Source organism: Candoia aspera, chromosome 2 (genome assembly GCF_035149785.1).
Source record: "Candoia aspera isolate rCanAsp1 chromosome 2, rCanAsp1.hap2, whole genome shotgun sequence".
NCBI lineage: Eukaryota > Metazoa > Chordata > Lepidosauria > Squamata > Boidae > Candoia > Candoia aspera.
In genome coordinates, this window is record NC_086154.1 from 41,413,045 (window position 1) to 41,430,215 (window position 17,171).

The 17,171-nt window shown below is 40.1% G+C and overlaps 1 protein-coding gene across 2 annotated transcripts in view; it reads left to right on the forward strand.

Moving 5' to 3' along the window:
* The first annotated feature begins 5,737 nt into the window (after positions 1–5,737).
* GRIP2 (glutamate receptor interacting protein 2) overlaps positions 5,738–17,171 on the forward strand; it is a 154,504-nt gene continuing 143,070 nt past the window's right edge. For both annotated transcript variants that reach the window (XM_063291661.1, XM_063291662.1), the window contains exon 1: positions 5,738–6,290. In XM_063291661.1, coding sequence (XP_063147731.1) covers positions 6,251–6,290 — 40 coding nt within the window. In that variant the 5' untranslated portion in view covers positions 5,738–6,250. The remainder of the gene's footprint in view (positions 6,291–17,171) is intronic.

A 17,171-nucleotide genomic window follows, 5' to 3' on the forward strand; every position in this document is an offset into this window, starting at 1 on the left:
GTCCTGCCTTAGGCATGAAGCCAGCTGGGTGACCTTGGGCTAGTCCTTTTCTCTCAGCTGTAGGAAGCAGACAAGGGCAAACCACTTCTGAAAAACCTTGCCAAGAAAACTACAGGGACTAGTCCAGGGAGTTGCCAGGAGTCAACATTGACCCAAAGGCATGCACACACACTTCATACCACCTGTCCTCAGAAATGTTCTTCCCACTTTTTGTTTTCTGCCAGTTCATGTCTCTGAAATCAGGACTATAATTGCTTGTTAGAAAGATCCATCTATCTTGCAGTGCCAATTATTGATGAAGAATTAACTTTTAAGGGTGCTTAGAGGAGTTATGTTTTTATAGAATGATACCTAGAGAGGCCCCATGGCTCTGTGCTTAGAAAGCATGGTGTGGAATGCACTATATATTCTGAAGAATGTAGCCCATTTAATATGACACACATCTGAGGTGTAATTCAATTCTTTGAAGCATTTGAAAGCTGTCCTGGTCTTCTTCTTTTGACCAGAGCATCTCAAGTTCTTCTTCAGGTGATATAGGTATGGCTTCTGGAGTAAAGCTGATACAGTTGAATTAAAAATTCATTATAATCCAAAAGTCCTCAGTCTGGGTAGAGCTAAATTTCTAATTATGATGCTATGTGATTGAAAGTGTGGATTGCACACAGCCCAGCCCAAATTAACTAATAATTCAGTCTTGGTAGTTTTCCCATATTCTCTTTGCAATAAGGTCTTACATATCCTTACATCCCTTCTATAGTTTTACTTATTCTAAATGCAGTTGCTTGGCTTATGTTGGGCTTAAAGAATGGACATTTTAAGCAAGTTCTTCAAACAAAAGATGGCTCTAAGCCAATAGACCACAATATTCAGGATTTTTTTTTGTGCATTAGAGATGTAATTAAACACAAATGTATACATAGACATCTATTTGCCAGCCAGCAATTGGAATGACTTTGTGTCTCTCATCTTTTTTTCTTTTAAGATTTATTATGTGGTACGGCCAATATGGCAGCTAAATTATTAGTCATCTATAGATAGCAGCAAAATCATTAGACCAGATATAGTAGGGAGAAATGGGCAGATTTTTAAACAGGAAAGCTAGTGGAAACACATCTGTCAAGACTATTTAATGCTGGAAAAAAGGAGAATTCTACCTACAGAGAAACCATCTGGATAGATGAGCAGAAAAATAAATTATGAGATTACTAGAACCTTATGATCTCCTGTTCACTAACCTGATGCCTTGGCCACTGCACAAAGCCAGCTGGGTGACCTCGGGCAAGTGACTCTCAGCCCTAGGAAGAAAATGGCAAACCGCTTCCAAAAATGTTGCCAGAAAACTTCAGGGACTAGTGCAGGCAGTTGCCAGAGTCAACACTGACTCAAAGGCACACATACACATACACATGAGGTTTTGTAATTCTGGTACACCTGAGGCTTGATTGAGACACACTGTTTTATAGCAAAGTTCTCTCTATCTGCCTGTCCCGCTCATTTAATATGGTACACACAGTATATACTATAGAACAGAATAATTTTTGCAGTAAGCGATATTTGCTAGGCAATTGAAACAGGTAACCACAGCTATCTTCTCTTGGGGTCTTCCACTGAGTAACAGAATGTATAAATAAAAATGGCGTACAGTAATTGGTGTATCTATTTCTGCTACAGACATTCCCTTATAATTTGAAATATGGGGGACAGTTAAAAAGGACATAGTCGAAGCATAATATATTACATACTGTTTATCTCTACTCTTTTCCCATTGATCTTTGTAACTATAAGATATTTTAAGGATACTTTTACAAAAGTAGCTCTTCAAACTGGGGCTAAGGACATAAAAATGTCAAGTTGCAATTCAGTGGAAACAAATGCAATGTGAGGTGCTTCATAAATACGTTGATAGAATCTGAGCTGGCAGGAGCTATATAGGAATCTTAAGATTGGTGGAAGAGAGATCACTGAAAATATGAACTCAAGGTACAGCTGTTCTGAAAAAGACAGATTTTATGTTGGGAGATCATTGTGATATATTTATACAGATCTATGCTGTAATTGCAACCTGACCACATCATACAATTCTGGTCACTACTATCTTGAAAATAATATTGTAGAACAGATGAAAATGTAAGGAAAAAAAAGATAAAGGATGAACCAAATATTGGTGCTGGAGTAATTCCCTTATGAGGCAAACTTACAATGATGAGAGAAGGGATACAAGATACAGATATATAACATTTTGCTTTACGTGGAAGAGGTAAGAGGAAGGACTGCCTGACCCATAACATTAGAATCTTCTATAATACTAAATAATAAGAGATAAATGCAAGGAAGTATTTTTCCATATATCTTACAGGTTCACTGGGAAATTTGTCACTACGTTTGGCATTACCTTGTTGACTTTGTAAAGACTGGGAAGCTATGAAAGGGTCAGACCTAGTTTGTACCTCCTGGAAATTGTAGGCTAAATGGGAAACGGGGGAAAAACATCCTGGAAGAAGGCAATGGCTAGCCACTTTTGCTTTTGCTTTGAAGAAGACTAATGGATGTGTCTATGAAATCACAAAGACCAAGCTCAACTTACAGACTTGATTTGACTTTTAAAAGGGGATGAAACGAATTTGCATATTTTATTAGAATGGTTTCTAATAAAATTGGTTTATGCAGTTGAAACCAATTGTGTCTCAACATCACAAGTGGCAGGGATGCATTGTCTGCATGTCCTGCTTCAAGACTTCTGGTGAGCATCTACTAGGACAGTGTGAGAGCAGAATGCCAGACTAGGTAGCCTTTAGTCTGATCCAGCACAGCTGTTAAGTACATGCAGAACATCATGCCAGATCCCTTCTTTTCAATCCCATTTGAAGTGTCCTTTAAAGACTATGTATCATTGATGTGATGTTTTATGTTTTATGAGAAAAAAATTTGGAGGACTCTGTAGCATGTATGGTAAAGCCATAGAATGAGGCATCCTTCCCTAAACTAGTTCCTTTGGGGCATCTTGAATTATAAGTCGCAGAATTTCCAGTTTGATTTCAGAGTTGGTGTGGGTCAGAGTTTGGGGAAAATGTGCTTATATTTTTTGTAAAACATGCTATACTACACCTGGCAATAAGGTGGATACAGTACATGAAACAGAAAGATACACATTTATAAGATATGATTTATCTGCAAGATTAGCAAGCTCTCTTTCTGACTGTACCTTGGTTTTCCCAAATATTTGGGAATATATTTCTACTGCTAATTAACCTCTATCTTGATGATAACTACCTAGTGCCAGGCACTGCTCCCTTTATATTTCTGGCTGTTTTATTGTACATAATTGTACTAGATATGCATGGTGCATGTGTGTATGTGTATAGACACTGCCCAGTCTGTTTGTTTGTTTTTAACCTAGTCAATTATCATGGTAGTGATGTATTCAGATTCCTCAAGGTGTGTACTTTTAAATTTCTTACATAAGTGAAGAGGATGGAAAAAGGAATTCAGTAACAATACTGTTAATTTCATTGTTGTTGGTAACCGCTACAGTTTCTCTGCACCAGTTTATCTATGGTGAGATCTATTCCATTTTTGAAGAATTTCTGAAGCTCCTGCAACATTTCTGTTTAGAAAATGCTGGGCAATTTAGAGGAATTATTACTGCAACTTCTACTTCTGTTGCTAATTAAGTCTATGAAAAAGCCAAATGGTGGTTTCCACTTAACAAATTACAGCATGCTTTGATACGGGGTGAGGATGTGGATGCATGCATGCTATTTTTAGCTTTCTTCTCATAGCAATTGAACCTAAGCAACTGATAGAGATGTTACTTTATAGACATTCCAGTGCTAATGTGAAATTCTACTGACTTTCTAAACCAGTGTTTTTCAAACTTGGCAACTTTAAGATGTGTGGACTTCAACTTCCAGAATTTCCCAGACAGCATGCTGGCTGGGAAATTCTGGGAGTTAAAGTCCACACATCTTAAAGTTGCCAAGTTTGAAAAACACTGATCTAAACTGTCAGTTTTTCACTTTGTTCCATCGGGTGGAGCTGTCAGCTATCTGGTGTCTATCACTTGGAGGCCTCTACTAACTGTTGCATGAGACAGTTGTTACAAATGGGTAAGTGACCCATTGATGTGCAGTCACTGTCACCACCACACTGGAATCCAACATTTTTTCTATGCAATCTCACTGTAAGCAGATAAAAGAAAAAACTAAATCAAATCTCTAGCGGTATAGCATGAAGGCTTGATACACACATGTATTTTGAAAGTTAAGACACAATGGAGAGTTAAGAAACTTCAGTTTTTGTACAGCTTTTGTCTGGCAGCATTTCAGAGAGAATAGCTGAGAAATTTCAGAGCAGTAAGTTAGACTGGGAAGTAAAAGAGAAAAAAAATCCAGAAAGATAAGAGAGCCAGTTTGGTCTAGTGGTTAAGGCACCAGGCTACAAACCAGGAGTGTGTGAGTTCTAGTCCCACCTTAGGCATGAAAGCCAGCTGAGTGACCTTGGGCCAGTCACTCCCTCTCAGCCCAACTCACCTCACAGGGTTGCTGTTGTGCGGGAAATAGGAGGAGGAAGGAGCATTAGGTATGTTCACTGCCTTGAGTTATTTATAAAACTAATAAAGGCGGGATAGAAAATTAAAAATAAATTAAATAAATAAATAACAAGCACTCACTAAGAGCCAAGTTTGACTTCCAGGAGGTTTTACTTTTTATTTTCAAATAGCATTCCCCAATTTTGAGCGCTTTAGATTTGTTGAAATGACAATGCACAGAATTGCTAACACATGCAGACTGGGAATAATGAGAGCTGTGGACCAGATCCATATATCTGGAGAAAAACCACATTGGAAATATTAGTAATTGAGCAAACTGATTCATTTTGGTGATATAATTAAAATCAAATGTGGTCCTCAGTTCCTACTTCAGTTGAGAGTTTTAGGGATAAGTGACTTGCCTTCTATGTTTAGATTGAAACGGGACTCTCTGAGAAGTGAATGCTACATGGTGTCCCTTCTCTGTTTTGTTTGTGTCTCTGCTATGTAATCAATGGTTAGTTCCTTGGTCAGTCAAGAGCTAAAAAGCCAAACAATTTAAAGCACTGTTTTTTCAAAGGCATAAAGGAGAGAGGACGCAACACATGATGGGGCAAAGAAGGATTAAATCAAGTTACTAGCTGTTTCCTGCTCCTGTGCCTTTCCTGTATTAGAGAAGGAAGCATAAAATCCTCTTGGATTTTACATTTATTATCTTATTTATATTTTTAGATTGTTATTTAGGTTTATATGTTTTTATTATTACTTTTATTGTAAACCGCCCAGAGTCCCCCGTTGGGGGGAGATGGGCGGTGGTATAAATTTAAATAATAAATAAATAAATAATGCTTGAACAGCAGCTTTGATGTTGCTTTGAAAGGGGCTGGCAGCCATACAGCCCGTTGATAAAAGGGGTGGGGGGGGGTCAAGAGGCTTGAGCTGTGCTGCAGCACTTACAGCTGCCGTCCCTCGCACTCTGAAATGTTGCTGCCTGCAACTTAGGAGAATCTGGGGGGAACCTTTAAGCCTTCCAACTTGCGCTGCTGGTTTGAGCCAAAAAAGGAACCTTCAGTTGTATGGCTGTCAGCCAAGACAATTCAGTCTAGCTTCTTGTGATCTTTATGGATTTCCTGGATGAGAGAAACAAAAGGCTCAATCTGAAAGAGGAGCACGCCACCCATGTAGGATGATGGCTGCGCTCTTCCAGCATGATCTGAGTTGGAACACAGCGGGCAGTGAAGGGTCCCCTTGTGTTTGCTATGCCAGCAAGGGACCCATGGGCTGCCCGGTTCCTGCTCCTTGTCCTTCAACCAGCTCCTCCTTTTTTAATGCCTACATGTAGAACTTTTGTTCTGTTTCTCTCCCTCATGGAAACCACTTTGACAGATCCGGTGATGTTTTCCCTTAAAGAGCAGCCGGAGAGACTTTCACACCTCATCCTTGTTCTGAATTCCTTTTGACGTTCAATCTTCTGAGGTGGTCAGAGCCTGGTTTTGAGGTGGTGGTTATTTTTCGGTGGGAGTGTTGTGTTTGCTGGGTGTCAGAGCAGTGGAGGACTTCGTTTTCTTTAAGTGGAGGAGTGCACCTTTTGTGCTGTGCAACCCCGTTTTCTTGCGAGAGACGGCCTGGGAGCGAGACCGCTGTAACGTGATCCAGTGCCAGCCAAGGCAAAGAGGAGTGCCTTTTGCTGTTTAACGAATGCTTTGATAGATAACAGCAGACATGCTTTGTGGGCTGAAAAAGGATTTGCAGTCTGATTTTGGTGAGTAAGATTTACTGTATTCCTTCACCTCCTGTTTATTTTCATTTTTATTTTAAGGAAACTTGGTCCTTCAAACTTAGCGATTAGCGCAGGAAACACACCGAACAATGTGAGGATATCAATCTTAGCAGAAATCTTGAATATTTTCTTGAATTTTATGCTGTGGCTTCCGTGTGTTCTCTTGCATGTAATTAATTTGACTTTGTAACCTTGGAAACTATGGGCTTTTGCACTGAGTCTCCCTTTAAAGTCTTTTCTGTAGCTTTCATGAATTACAGAGGCTTTGTGTACAGCTCGGTACAATTTGTATTTTTCCTGTAAACTCCACAGTGATTTTCTGATGAAAGGAGAGAGAAGTCTCTCTTTCTTAGTGTATGTGTATGTAGTAAAAGAGCATGCTAAATATAGACAGATCACTAACTCTAGTATGTGCTCGAGGGTACTCTTATGGTAATCTTACAGTCTGATGTAATGAATCATATTAATTATTTTAATGCAGTAGAAAACTGCCAGCATGGTAAGAGCTATTCCACATATCACAGATTAAAGGTACCCAGGCAGGTAATCCAATATGTCTATCTCCCCATTTGAACTTCACTGCAACATCTGTTTTGCTGTAAGTACACATGGTGCATTTATTCCCACCCTGATTTCTTCTTTTTCTTTTATCCATAGGGAAAAAAAATCACAGGTGGCTGTGATTTTGCCACTTGAGGAGATAATAAAATTATTGTTAATAATGTTCATAAAGTTATTCAAGGGGGCTGATGATAATAAACCACAACCTAGCTCAGTTTTGTCTATGGAGAACAATCATTCTTTGCTTGCTTTTTTCCTTTTCCCCCCAATTTTCAGTTTCAAATCTGCAGTATGAAAGTTGGACTTCTGAGTTAAGTGGTCTTTTTCAAAACACCTCAACTGTTTGAGAAAACAGCTTATTTCTGTGAGCTGTCTGTGGGGAGGCTCTTGTGGCAAAATCAGCACATCTTATGGATGGAGTCATAAACACTATGATACAAATTTTTATGGACTAATACCCACATTATAAAATGCCTTTGTGGCTGTTTGGGCCCTTATAGCTGTCAGCCTTCATCCACCTAGTTCTTCCAGGTGTGTCCAATACAACTGGACAGCACCAAATTGCAGCAGACCGGTCTATCTAGTCTATTGATTGAGGATGCAACTGATGAAGGGGAGTCTAGCCCACAAAATATACTTCAGGCTATATCTATCTCTAAGATGCTACAAGATTCTATTAAGCTTGGAAACTCAACTTTTTCTTGACCTAATCTAATTTAATTGGGGTAAATGAATAAGTGTTTCCTATCTGTCCTCTTAATCCCACTGTGTATTGTTAAAAAGAAGCAGTTTTGACATAAATCTCAAGTCAATCTGCCTGTATGTTTCCTAGTGATTAACTATGAGTTAGGCCAATTACTCAGTTTTACGCAAGAACTTCATGTCTTGTAAATTTAGTGGATAGAAAAAATGGTGAAAATCTCAATAAAATGGATTTGCAACAAATATTGATACTGGAACCTATCTTCTTTACTGAAATACTTCTTTAAAGTTGTTCAGTGTAAGTGCACAAAATCTCATAATCGCTGCTTCAGGCAAAACAAGTAACTAATTCTATGCTTTCCTCCTTTTTATCAATGTTGTATTCCCAAGTAAATGTATTGACTATTCCAGATGACTTTTGTGAATATCTGATTACAAATAAGAATGCGTAGACTGTCCATATTTTGCACTGAGCTCTTAGGTTAAGATTTTTGTGAACTGATTTTTGTGTGCTAAGCAATGGAGTAAAAGCAATCATCACTATTATACAGTTTTTACTACCTCTGAGATAGAATGCTCAGTTAATAGTCCTTTATTGCCCATGGACTGCCAACAAATCCAGGTGCCACATTCATCTCTTCCCAGTCCTTATTTTATATTTGCATTTTGTATTAAAGAACTAAGGAGGTCCAGATTTAGGAATTTTGTGTTCTGCGACTAGGGGCATGTCTGTTTGGCTGTTTGCAGTTGTATAATCTTAAATTCCAAATCCTTCTGAAGATATGGAAAGAAATAGGGATGTGTAAAATTAGGGATGTACCTCCTTTAACTGGGAGGTAGTATATATACTGTCTCTCAATTGATCTGACTTGTAATTGAGGAAAGTTGGCAGGTAATATATAGACTCTGGATTAGGCATTAATATTGAGAGCCTAGCTACTTGATACAAATAGGAACAGTGGTGTTTAAGCTCTTTGTAGTCTGCTGTTCTGCTCAAACTGTTGCTTTGGTTTTATGCCTCTAGTTTCACATCTGCTGTTGAACCTGAGATCCAAAAATTCCAAATCTGGATCTAAATTTGCTGACCAATGGTTTGTCTTATCCCTGATGCTGTGTTATAAGGAAGTTCTCTGATGGAGAATATTCAGATTTGTTGTAATATTCAGATTTGTTGTGCTAAACTCATTTTTGCAGCAGGTGTACCCAACTGACGATCATATTAGCAAACTGTGATAGAATATATGGTTTGTCGAATTGCACTACTTTCTTCTCACCAAGGTATACAAGTCACCATGATTATGAGAGGCAGAGCTGGCATATGAAATTATTATGGATGCTAGATAGATGCTAGCTAGATGGACGAGAAAGATGTGCTGCGACTGGTCAGGGAAGAAAGGATGCCCCAGTCTCGGTGTGATTCTTATTTAAGCTCCCAAGGTGGAACAAGGAGAGTGCCTACTATGGGGTGGAGAACAAAAAGGAATGAAGGAAGGAGACAGAAAAGGGTGGATTGAACAGAATGATACTAACAAGGGGAGGCAAGAGAGAGCAAAGTGAGAAAAAAACCCCAGAAAATAAAAAATATAGGGAACAGAGCCAAGACTTGGTTTTGAAGGAACCTGGTGGTGGTGGCCTGCACGGAATGTGCCATAACATCCTGGGGAGAACAGGTAAGAAAGAAACTACTCTTGTTCCAATCTGGTTCCTCTAGAGCAGTGTTTCTCAACTCTAGAGGTTGAGCAACTTCTCAGTGTTTCTCAATTCTAGAGAAGTTGAGCAACTTAGAGCAACTCTAAGATATGTGGACTTCAACTCCCAGAATTCCCCAGCCAGCCATGCTGGCTGGAGAATTCTGGGAGTTGAAGTCCACATATCTTCAAGCTCCCAAGGTTGAGAAACACTGCTAGAGAGTTATCAGATAGGTCACTTGCCTCCTCCAGAGAAAAGCCCGCTTTGGCCTTTCTCAGTAAGGAGGTTCCTCAAACTATGCATTTGATCATGCCAGAGAACTGTTCTTCCCAGGATGAAAAGCTGCTACTGAAGCATGGGTTTAGCTGAACCAGAATAGAATCCTAGGAATAATAGACTCTAAATCAGAATTCATTATTGGGAAATACAAAGAGTTCTAAAAATAATGAATTCAGAGGAAAGGGCTTGAAAAGGATTCCATGTATGAATATATGGGTGTATTTGATAGCCGTAGACCAAAAGAATAAAAATCAGTGAAATTATACAGTAATTAGGGAAAAGTAAAACATAAAAGCAGCATCATGTAGTGCACAGCAAAAGCCACTATGATGTGGGCAAATCATTCTCAGCAGAGAATAATGAATCTTCCTAGATCGGGAGGCTCTGTTCACAGTCACCTATACCCTGGTCACCTCCCTGATGGACTGCTGTAATGCACTGTACATGGGGCTGCCCTTGAAATGCATCCAGAAGCTTCAGCTAATGCAGAATGCAGCAATGCAGGCAGTTATGTATGCTTCTAGAACAGCACAAGTTATGCCTCTGTGAGCTGCATCGGTTGCCAGTTTGCTTCCAGGTCCAATTCAGGGTGCTGGTTTTGACCTTCATGGCATGAGGCCAGGGACCACCTCTCCCCATTTACATCTGCCTGTCCCATCAGATCTGGTAGAAGAGGTATGTTGCGGGTCTTGTTTGTTAAAGAGCTATATCTGGTGGGACTGTGGAGACAGGCCTTTTCTGCCATGGCACCCACTTTATGGAACATCATCCCCCCCAAGGTCAGGCTTTTCGCAAGTCCGTCAAGGCTTGGCTATGCCATCAGGCTTGGGGCCCCCAAGGGAATGGTGAGTTGTTGAGGTGGCTCCACTATTGTTAGTATCTGTCACTATCTCCTTGCCTTTTTTAATTGCAATATTAATTTTTAATTGTTGATTGTTTTTTTATATTACTGTTTTTTAATGTTTTTATTGTGTGCCACCCAGAGCCACATTTTGTGAGTTGAGTGGCTATATAAATATGATTAATAAATAAATAAAATAATGTTGTGGAGGGTGTCAATATTCCATACATGAATTGGTGGAAACGCCTGGCACAAGGCAGTCAACAAATGTAAACATGAGTGGATGGACAGGAAAAATCAGAACTTAGCTGGTTGTAGAGCAACCCCCTAGTTTCTAATGGCTTCAGCTATGGCTAAGAATTTTGCAACCTTCTTAGAAGTTTCAGTATGTTATTCCTGCAGCAGCTGATCTACAACCGCTGTTTGTGATAGGTGGGAAAACTAACTAAGAAGTGATTCGATGAGATGAAGGCACAAAGTGTAATGGGGGCAGGGGGCAGTGTGGTAACACACATGCTACAGACTCAGCCTTGTTGTCTGAGCACATGCAAAAGTGATCCTGGTAAGAAATATTGTGATATCTACCTGTAATAGCCATTGAAGGCAGAATATCAAATTGCCCCATGAAGGAGAGAGACAAAGAAGTTAAACTAAGCCTCTTTATAGTCAGGAGCAAGGATGAATATTCAATGCAAATGTATTTACTTTCTGGATTCTGTTTGTTGAAATAATGGACACCAAGGCAAGTGAAGGCCCCCTCCTAGGGAAACCCAAATACAATCCTAAAAGAAAGAATCTTTCTTCTTTTAATAAGAGACCTGTTCTTGAAGCTTAATTGAGTAGTAGTAATTATCAAGGAACTACTTCACAAAGAAGTCTGTGTCTTTATTCTATCCTGAGGATGCAGTATACAGCTCCTTTGCTGAACCCAAGTAATGCAAGTACTTTGACACTCTCTGTGTATACCAGTTGAGTTCCATGATAAAGACATCTAATATATAAATGTGTTAAATAAAATAAATGCATATGTTAAGACATTTATACCACTACCTTATATGCATTTCTCTGTGGGGAGGGGTGTTACAACACTTTTGAGTTCAAAGAATGCAAGTGGTTAAGAATGAAAGTTTCAGCAGCTCTGGGAACTGAAAAGTGGGGCATCCCATGCATACAGAAGCAAGCATTTTACAAGGGGTAATCCAAAACTTTTCTGGAGTGATTTGGGTTTTTGAGAATCCATGTAAAATACAGCCATAAAATGCATGCACTCCCCTTGATGTGTTGTTGTTTATTCGTTCAGTCGCTTCCGACTCTTCGTGACTTCATGGACCAGCCCACACCAGAGCTCCCTGCTGGTCGTCAACACCCCCGCTCCCCCAGGGACGAATCCATCACCTCTAGAATATCATCTATCCATCTTGCCCTTGGTCGGCCCCGCTTCCTTTTGCCTTCCACTCTCCCTAGCATCAGCATCTTCTCCAGGGTGTCCTGTCTTCTCATTTTGTGGCCAAAGTATTTCGGTTTTGCCTTTAATATCATTCCCTCAAGTGAGCAGTCTGGCTTTATGTCCTGGAGTATGGACTGGTTTGATCTTCTTGCAGTCTAAGGCACTCTCAGAATTTTCCTCCAACAACACAGTTCCAAAGCATCTATCTTCCTTCTCTCAGCCTTCAATCAAGCTGGTTGCCATAATCTTGGTTTTTTTTTAGGTTTAGTTGCAAGCCAGCGTTTGCAGTTCCTTCTTTCACCTTCATCATAAGGCTCCTCAGTTCCTCTTCGCTTTCAGCCATCAAAGTGGTATCATCTGCATATCTGAGATTGTTAATGTTTCTTCCAGCGATTTTAACTCCAGCCTTGGATTCCTCAAGCCCAGCATGTTGCATGATGTGTTCTGCGTACAAGTTGAATAGGTAGGGTGAGCGTATTCAGCCCTGCCGTACTCCTTTCCCAATCTTAAACCAGTCCGTTGTTCCGTGGTCTGTTCTTACTGTTGCTACTTGGTCGTTATACAGACTCTTCAGGAGGCATACAAGATGACTTGGTATCCCCATACCACTAAGAACTTGCCACAATTTGTTATGGTCCACACAGTCAAAGGCTTTAGAACAGTCAATAAAACAGAAATATATGTTTTTCTGAAACTCCCTGGCTTTTTCCATTATCCAGTGGATATTGGCAATTTGGTCCCTAGTTCCTCTGCCTTTTCTAAACCCAGCTTGTACATCTGGCAATTCTCGCTCCATGAATTGCTGAAGTCTACCTTGCAGGATCTTGAGCATTACCTTACTGGCATGTGAAATGAGTGCCACTGTTCGATAGTTTGAACATTCTTTAGTGTTTCCCTTTTTTGGTATGGGGATATAAGTTGATTTTTTCCAATCTGATGGCCATTCTTGTGTTTTCCAAATTTGCTGGCATATAGCATGCATTACCTTGACAGCATCATCTTGCAAGATTTTGAACCGTTCAGCTGGGATGCCATCATCTCCTGCTGCCTTGTTATTAGCAATGCTTCTTAAGGCCCATTCAACCTCACTCTTCAGGATGTCTGGCTCTAGCTCACTGACCACACTGTCAAAGCTATCCCCGTTATCCTTCCTATACAGGTCTTCTGTCCTAACAGCCAGGAACCACAGAGACAAGGAATAGGTCTCTAGTGTTTATTACTACTACATTAGACAGAAAATCCTAACAAACTGAAGAAGCATGGGAAAAACCCAGACAGATAAATCCCAAAATTAAGGCAGGTCTGATCTGTGTCTCTTTGAATGACTGCTCAACTCCTCAGTACTACGCATGCGTTTTCCCCCTGGGTAGGGGCCCCCTCCTGCTCACCATCAGTACTCATGACATCTTCTGTATATTCTTACCACCTTTTCTTGATCTCTTCTTCTTCTGTTAGGTCCTTGCCATCTTTGTTTTTGATCATACCCATTTTGGCCTGGAATTTACCTCCGATGTTTCTAATTTTCTGGAAGAGGTCTCTTGTCCTTCCTATTCTATTGTCTTCTTCCACTTCTGCACATTGCTTGTTTAAAAATAATTCCTTATCTCTTCTGGCTAACCTCTGGAATTTTGCATTTAATTGGGCATATCTCCCCCTATTGCTGTTGCCCTTTGCTTTCCTTCTTTCTTGGGCTACTTCTAGTGTCTCAGCAGACAGCCATTTTGCCTTCTTGGTTTTCTTTCTTTGGGATGTATTTTGTTGCCGCCTCCTGAACAATGTTGCAAACTTCTGTCCATAGTTCTTCCGGGACCCTATCTACTAAGTCCAGTCCCTTAAATCTATTCTTCACCTCCACTGCATATTCCTGAGGAATATTAGTGAGCTTGTAACTAGCTGATCTGTGGGTCTTCCCTAATCTCTTTAGTCTGATCCTAAATTGTGCAAGAAGAAGTTCATGATCTGAACTACAGTCAGCTCCAGGTCTTGTTTTTACCGACTGTATAGATGTCCGCCACCTTTGGCTGCAAAGGATGTAGTCAATCTGATTTCGGTGTTGTCCATCTGGTGAAGTCCATGTATAAAGCTGTCTCTTAGGTTGTTGGAAGAGAGTGTTTGTTATGCAGAGTGAGTTGTCTTGGCAAAATTCTATCAGCCTATGTCCTGCTTCATTTTGTTCTCCCAGGCCATGCTTATCTGTAATTCCAGGTGTCATTTGACTGCCCATCTTAGCATTCCAGTCTCCCGTGATGAAAATAACATCTCTTTTAGGCGTGTTGTCCAGTAGGTGCTGCAGACCCTCATAGAACTGCTCTACTTCAGCTTCTTCAGCATCTGTGGTTGGGGCATATATTTGGATCACTGTGATGTTAGATGGCTTGCCCTGAATTCAAATTGAGATCATTCTATCGTTTTTTGGATTGTCTCCAAGCACTGCTTTAGCCACTTTACTGTTAATTATGAAGGCTACTCCATTTCTTCTGTGGTCCTCTTGTCCACAGTAGTAGATCTGGTGGTTATTTGATGTGAAGTGGCCCATTCCAGTCCATTTCAGTTCACTGGCGCCCAAAACGTCTATCTTTAATCTTGACATCTCACCAATAACCACATCCAATTTGCCCTGGTTCATAGATCGTACATTCCAGGTTCCAATGGTGTGTTGATCCTTAGAACATTGGATTCGCCGTTCACCACCAGCACCGTCGGCCGCTAGCCGTCCTTTCGGCTTTGAGCTAGCTGCGTCATCACGTCTGGGGCTAGTTGAACTCATCCTCTGTTCCTCCCCAGTAGCATTTTGACCATCTTCCGACCTGGGGGTCTCATCTTCCAATGGTATACCGACATATCTCTGGTTGTACTGATCCATTTAGTTTTCACGGCAAGAATACTGGGGTGGGTTGCCATTACCTTCCCCAGGGATTACATTTAGTCTGACCTCTCTGTCATGACCTTCCCATCTTGGGTGGCCCTTCACGGTTTAGCTCATGGCATCACTGAGGTGCTCAAGCTCCCGCACCACAACAAGGTAACGATCCTCTGCTGAAGACTCCCCTTGATAGGGATTGACATATATTTGGTCAAACATTGTTTGAAATAGTGTAAAAATGAAAATTGAGTACTAAACATGTGAACATTTTTAAGATATTGAAGTTTTAAGTTGTCAGTCTTATTTACGTTGCTGAAGTAGATTTGGCACTGGTAAATTTTTGCGTGTGATCAAGATCTTTCCCAGTTGCAGTATATAAGGGGCGTATAATCTCTCAGCATTATAATCCATGGCTGAACAATGACTTATTGAATTAATCCAATTATAATACAATTAACTATAAACTAACCATAGTGGTTAGATCTGTATAATATACTGTATAATATCTGTATAATATACTAACTTTCTAACCACATTTTCACCTAGCATGTTGTGTGAACCCAACCCAACTGTTCTCGGAGTATAAGACACTTTATAGTACTGCTAGGAGGGATAAATTCTCCATATATATTTATCTGACTAGTTCTCATTTAATTTGATGAGTTTTCTTTAGAGTGAGTGTGGTGTGGTCTTTTGAACTTCCTTGGTTATGAGGGGTCCAAGGGGTATGTGTGAATGACCTGTCCTTCATATTACATCACCTAGCAGTCTGCATTCTCCTTGCCTTCCCATACTTCAGTTAAATCTTAACAGAGGCATCACAAGGGTGTTCCTCCTGCTGGGCTTTATCTATTGCAACCCTATTTTCAAGAAGGAACTGTCTCCTCAGATCTGGGATGAAAGGCAACTTGTACTCAGCAGTGCCTTATAGCCAACTCAGATTGATGTGTTCCTTCAGGGTGTCAAGGGGATATGCTGTCCAAGACCCGCTGCCTGATCCTTTCAGCTATAGTTGACAGGAGTTGAACCTGGAATCTTCTGCCTGCAAGCAGGTGCTTTGTGGTTCTGCTATGCTTCAACCCTGTTGAAGTTTCCAGTTTGATAGTAAATTGGGTATATGGAGAGCACAAAGCTGTCTGGCCACATTATTCCCTACAGCCCTTTGTGCCAAAAGCTTTTCTCTGGACTCAATTTATTTTTGACAACGAAGTCTGGCAGACAAGAAAAGCACTGGGGATGCAGACTTACGGGTAAATAAATTGTTTTAGCAGGATTTAATAATCATATTTTTGTTAATATTGGATATCTACCTTCTGGCAACTTTTGATTATTACAGATCTGGATATAAGCATACAGTTCTAGTCTCATGTCTTGTTTGGCTCTTGGACAGCTAGAACTCAAAGGTACATACACTGATTAGAGCATAACAGCTTCTCTGCCTGCCTCTAGTACTAACTAGTTTGATACTAGTTTGATACTGTCCAGCTCTTTCAGGAGGGGAGCTTAATAATTATCCTGTGTTCTTTGCGTGGATGTTTAATGATTGGAGCTATTTTAAACTTCTAGTTTTATGTCTAGCAATTTGCTCCTCATGGCTTAACTATTGATACAATTTCATGAAATCCTCTAATTCTTCTTATATTGTGTATTTTTCAAGATCAGGAAACCAAATGAGGATCTAAGCACACTGGCTTAGCCTGCTAGATGCATACTCTGTATTAAATAAGGAACTGCCACAAAGGTTCCAGTATGAAAAATAGCTAGAATCCCAATAAGGATCAGCTTTGTTCAATTATGGTTCCTGATGGAAAGCCTGTTGCAAGCTACTTTTATGCTTGCACAGGTATCTCATTTGTAAAATGATGGTGTACTTGTTACTCTTTACTTAGAAGAACAGCGATTACTTTCCCCCAGGTCTTTCAATCATTGCAGCTACACAGTACTCATCTTGCTGGGGGAGCACTAATAAAATGCAGCTCTCTCTTTTCTTAACTAGCACCCTATGGCTGTTGAGAACTGAAGGGGTAGTGTTTGAGATGCTATGCACAGAATCTTAGAGAGGGGAAGAATCCTTCCGTCCCCATAAATCTCTGCAGTGTTGATAGGTGCAGTGCACAGAACCCAAATGCTCTTCAAAATCTTTGTTAAAATTCATTAGGCTTAGCTTCATCTTGTAAAAGGCATTATTGTCTTTTGTTGGCTTTCATTTCCAGAATTGTTTTAAAAATCACCTAAAAATATTCAATATGTATTGTTTTTACGGCTGCTATAAGAGGCAGCTACAACTGGGTTGGAAGTCTAACCATCATTTTGCATCTTTTGCCATTGTAGCCTGTCATTTTGAGTAGTTGTGAGAGTGGTTGTCTCCAGGAAAGAGCATATTTATATATTTTTAGAGTAAATTCAGCAAACAGTTTTTTTGGAGTGGGGCTCAGAATGTCTTCTACTTAGCTTTGGTTTTGATGGTTTTTGGAAAGCTTT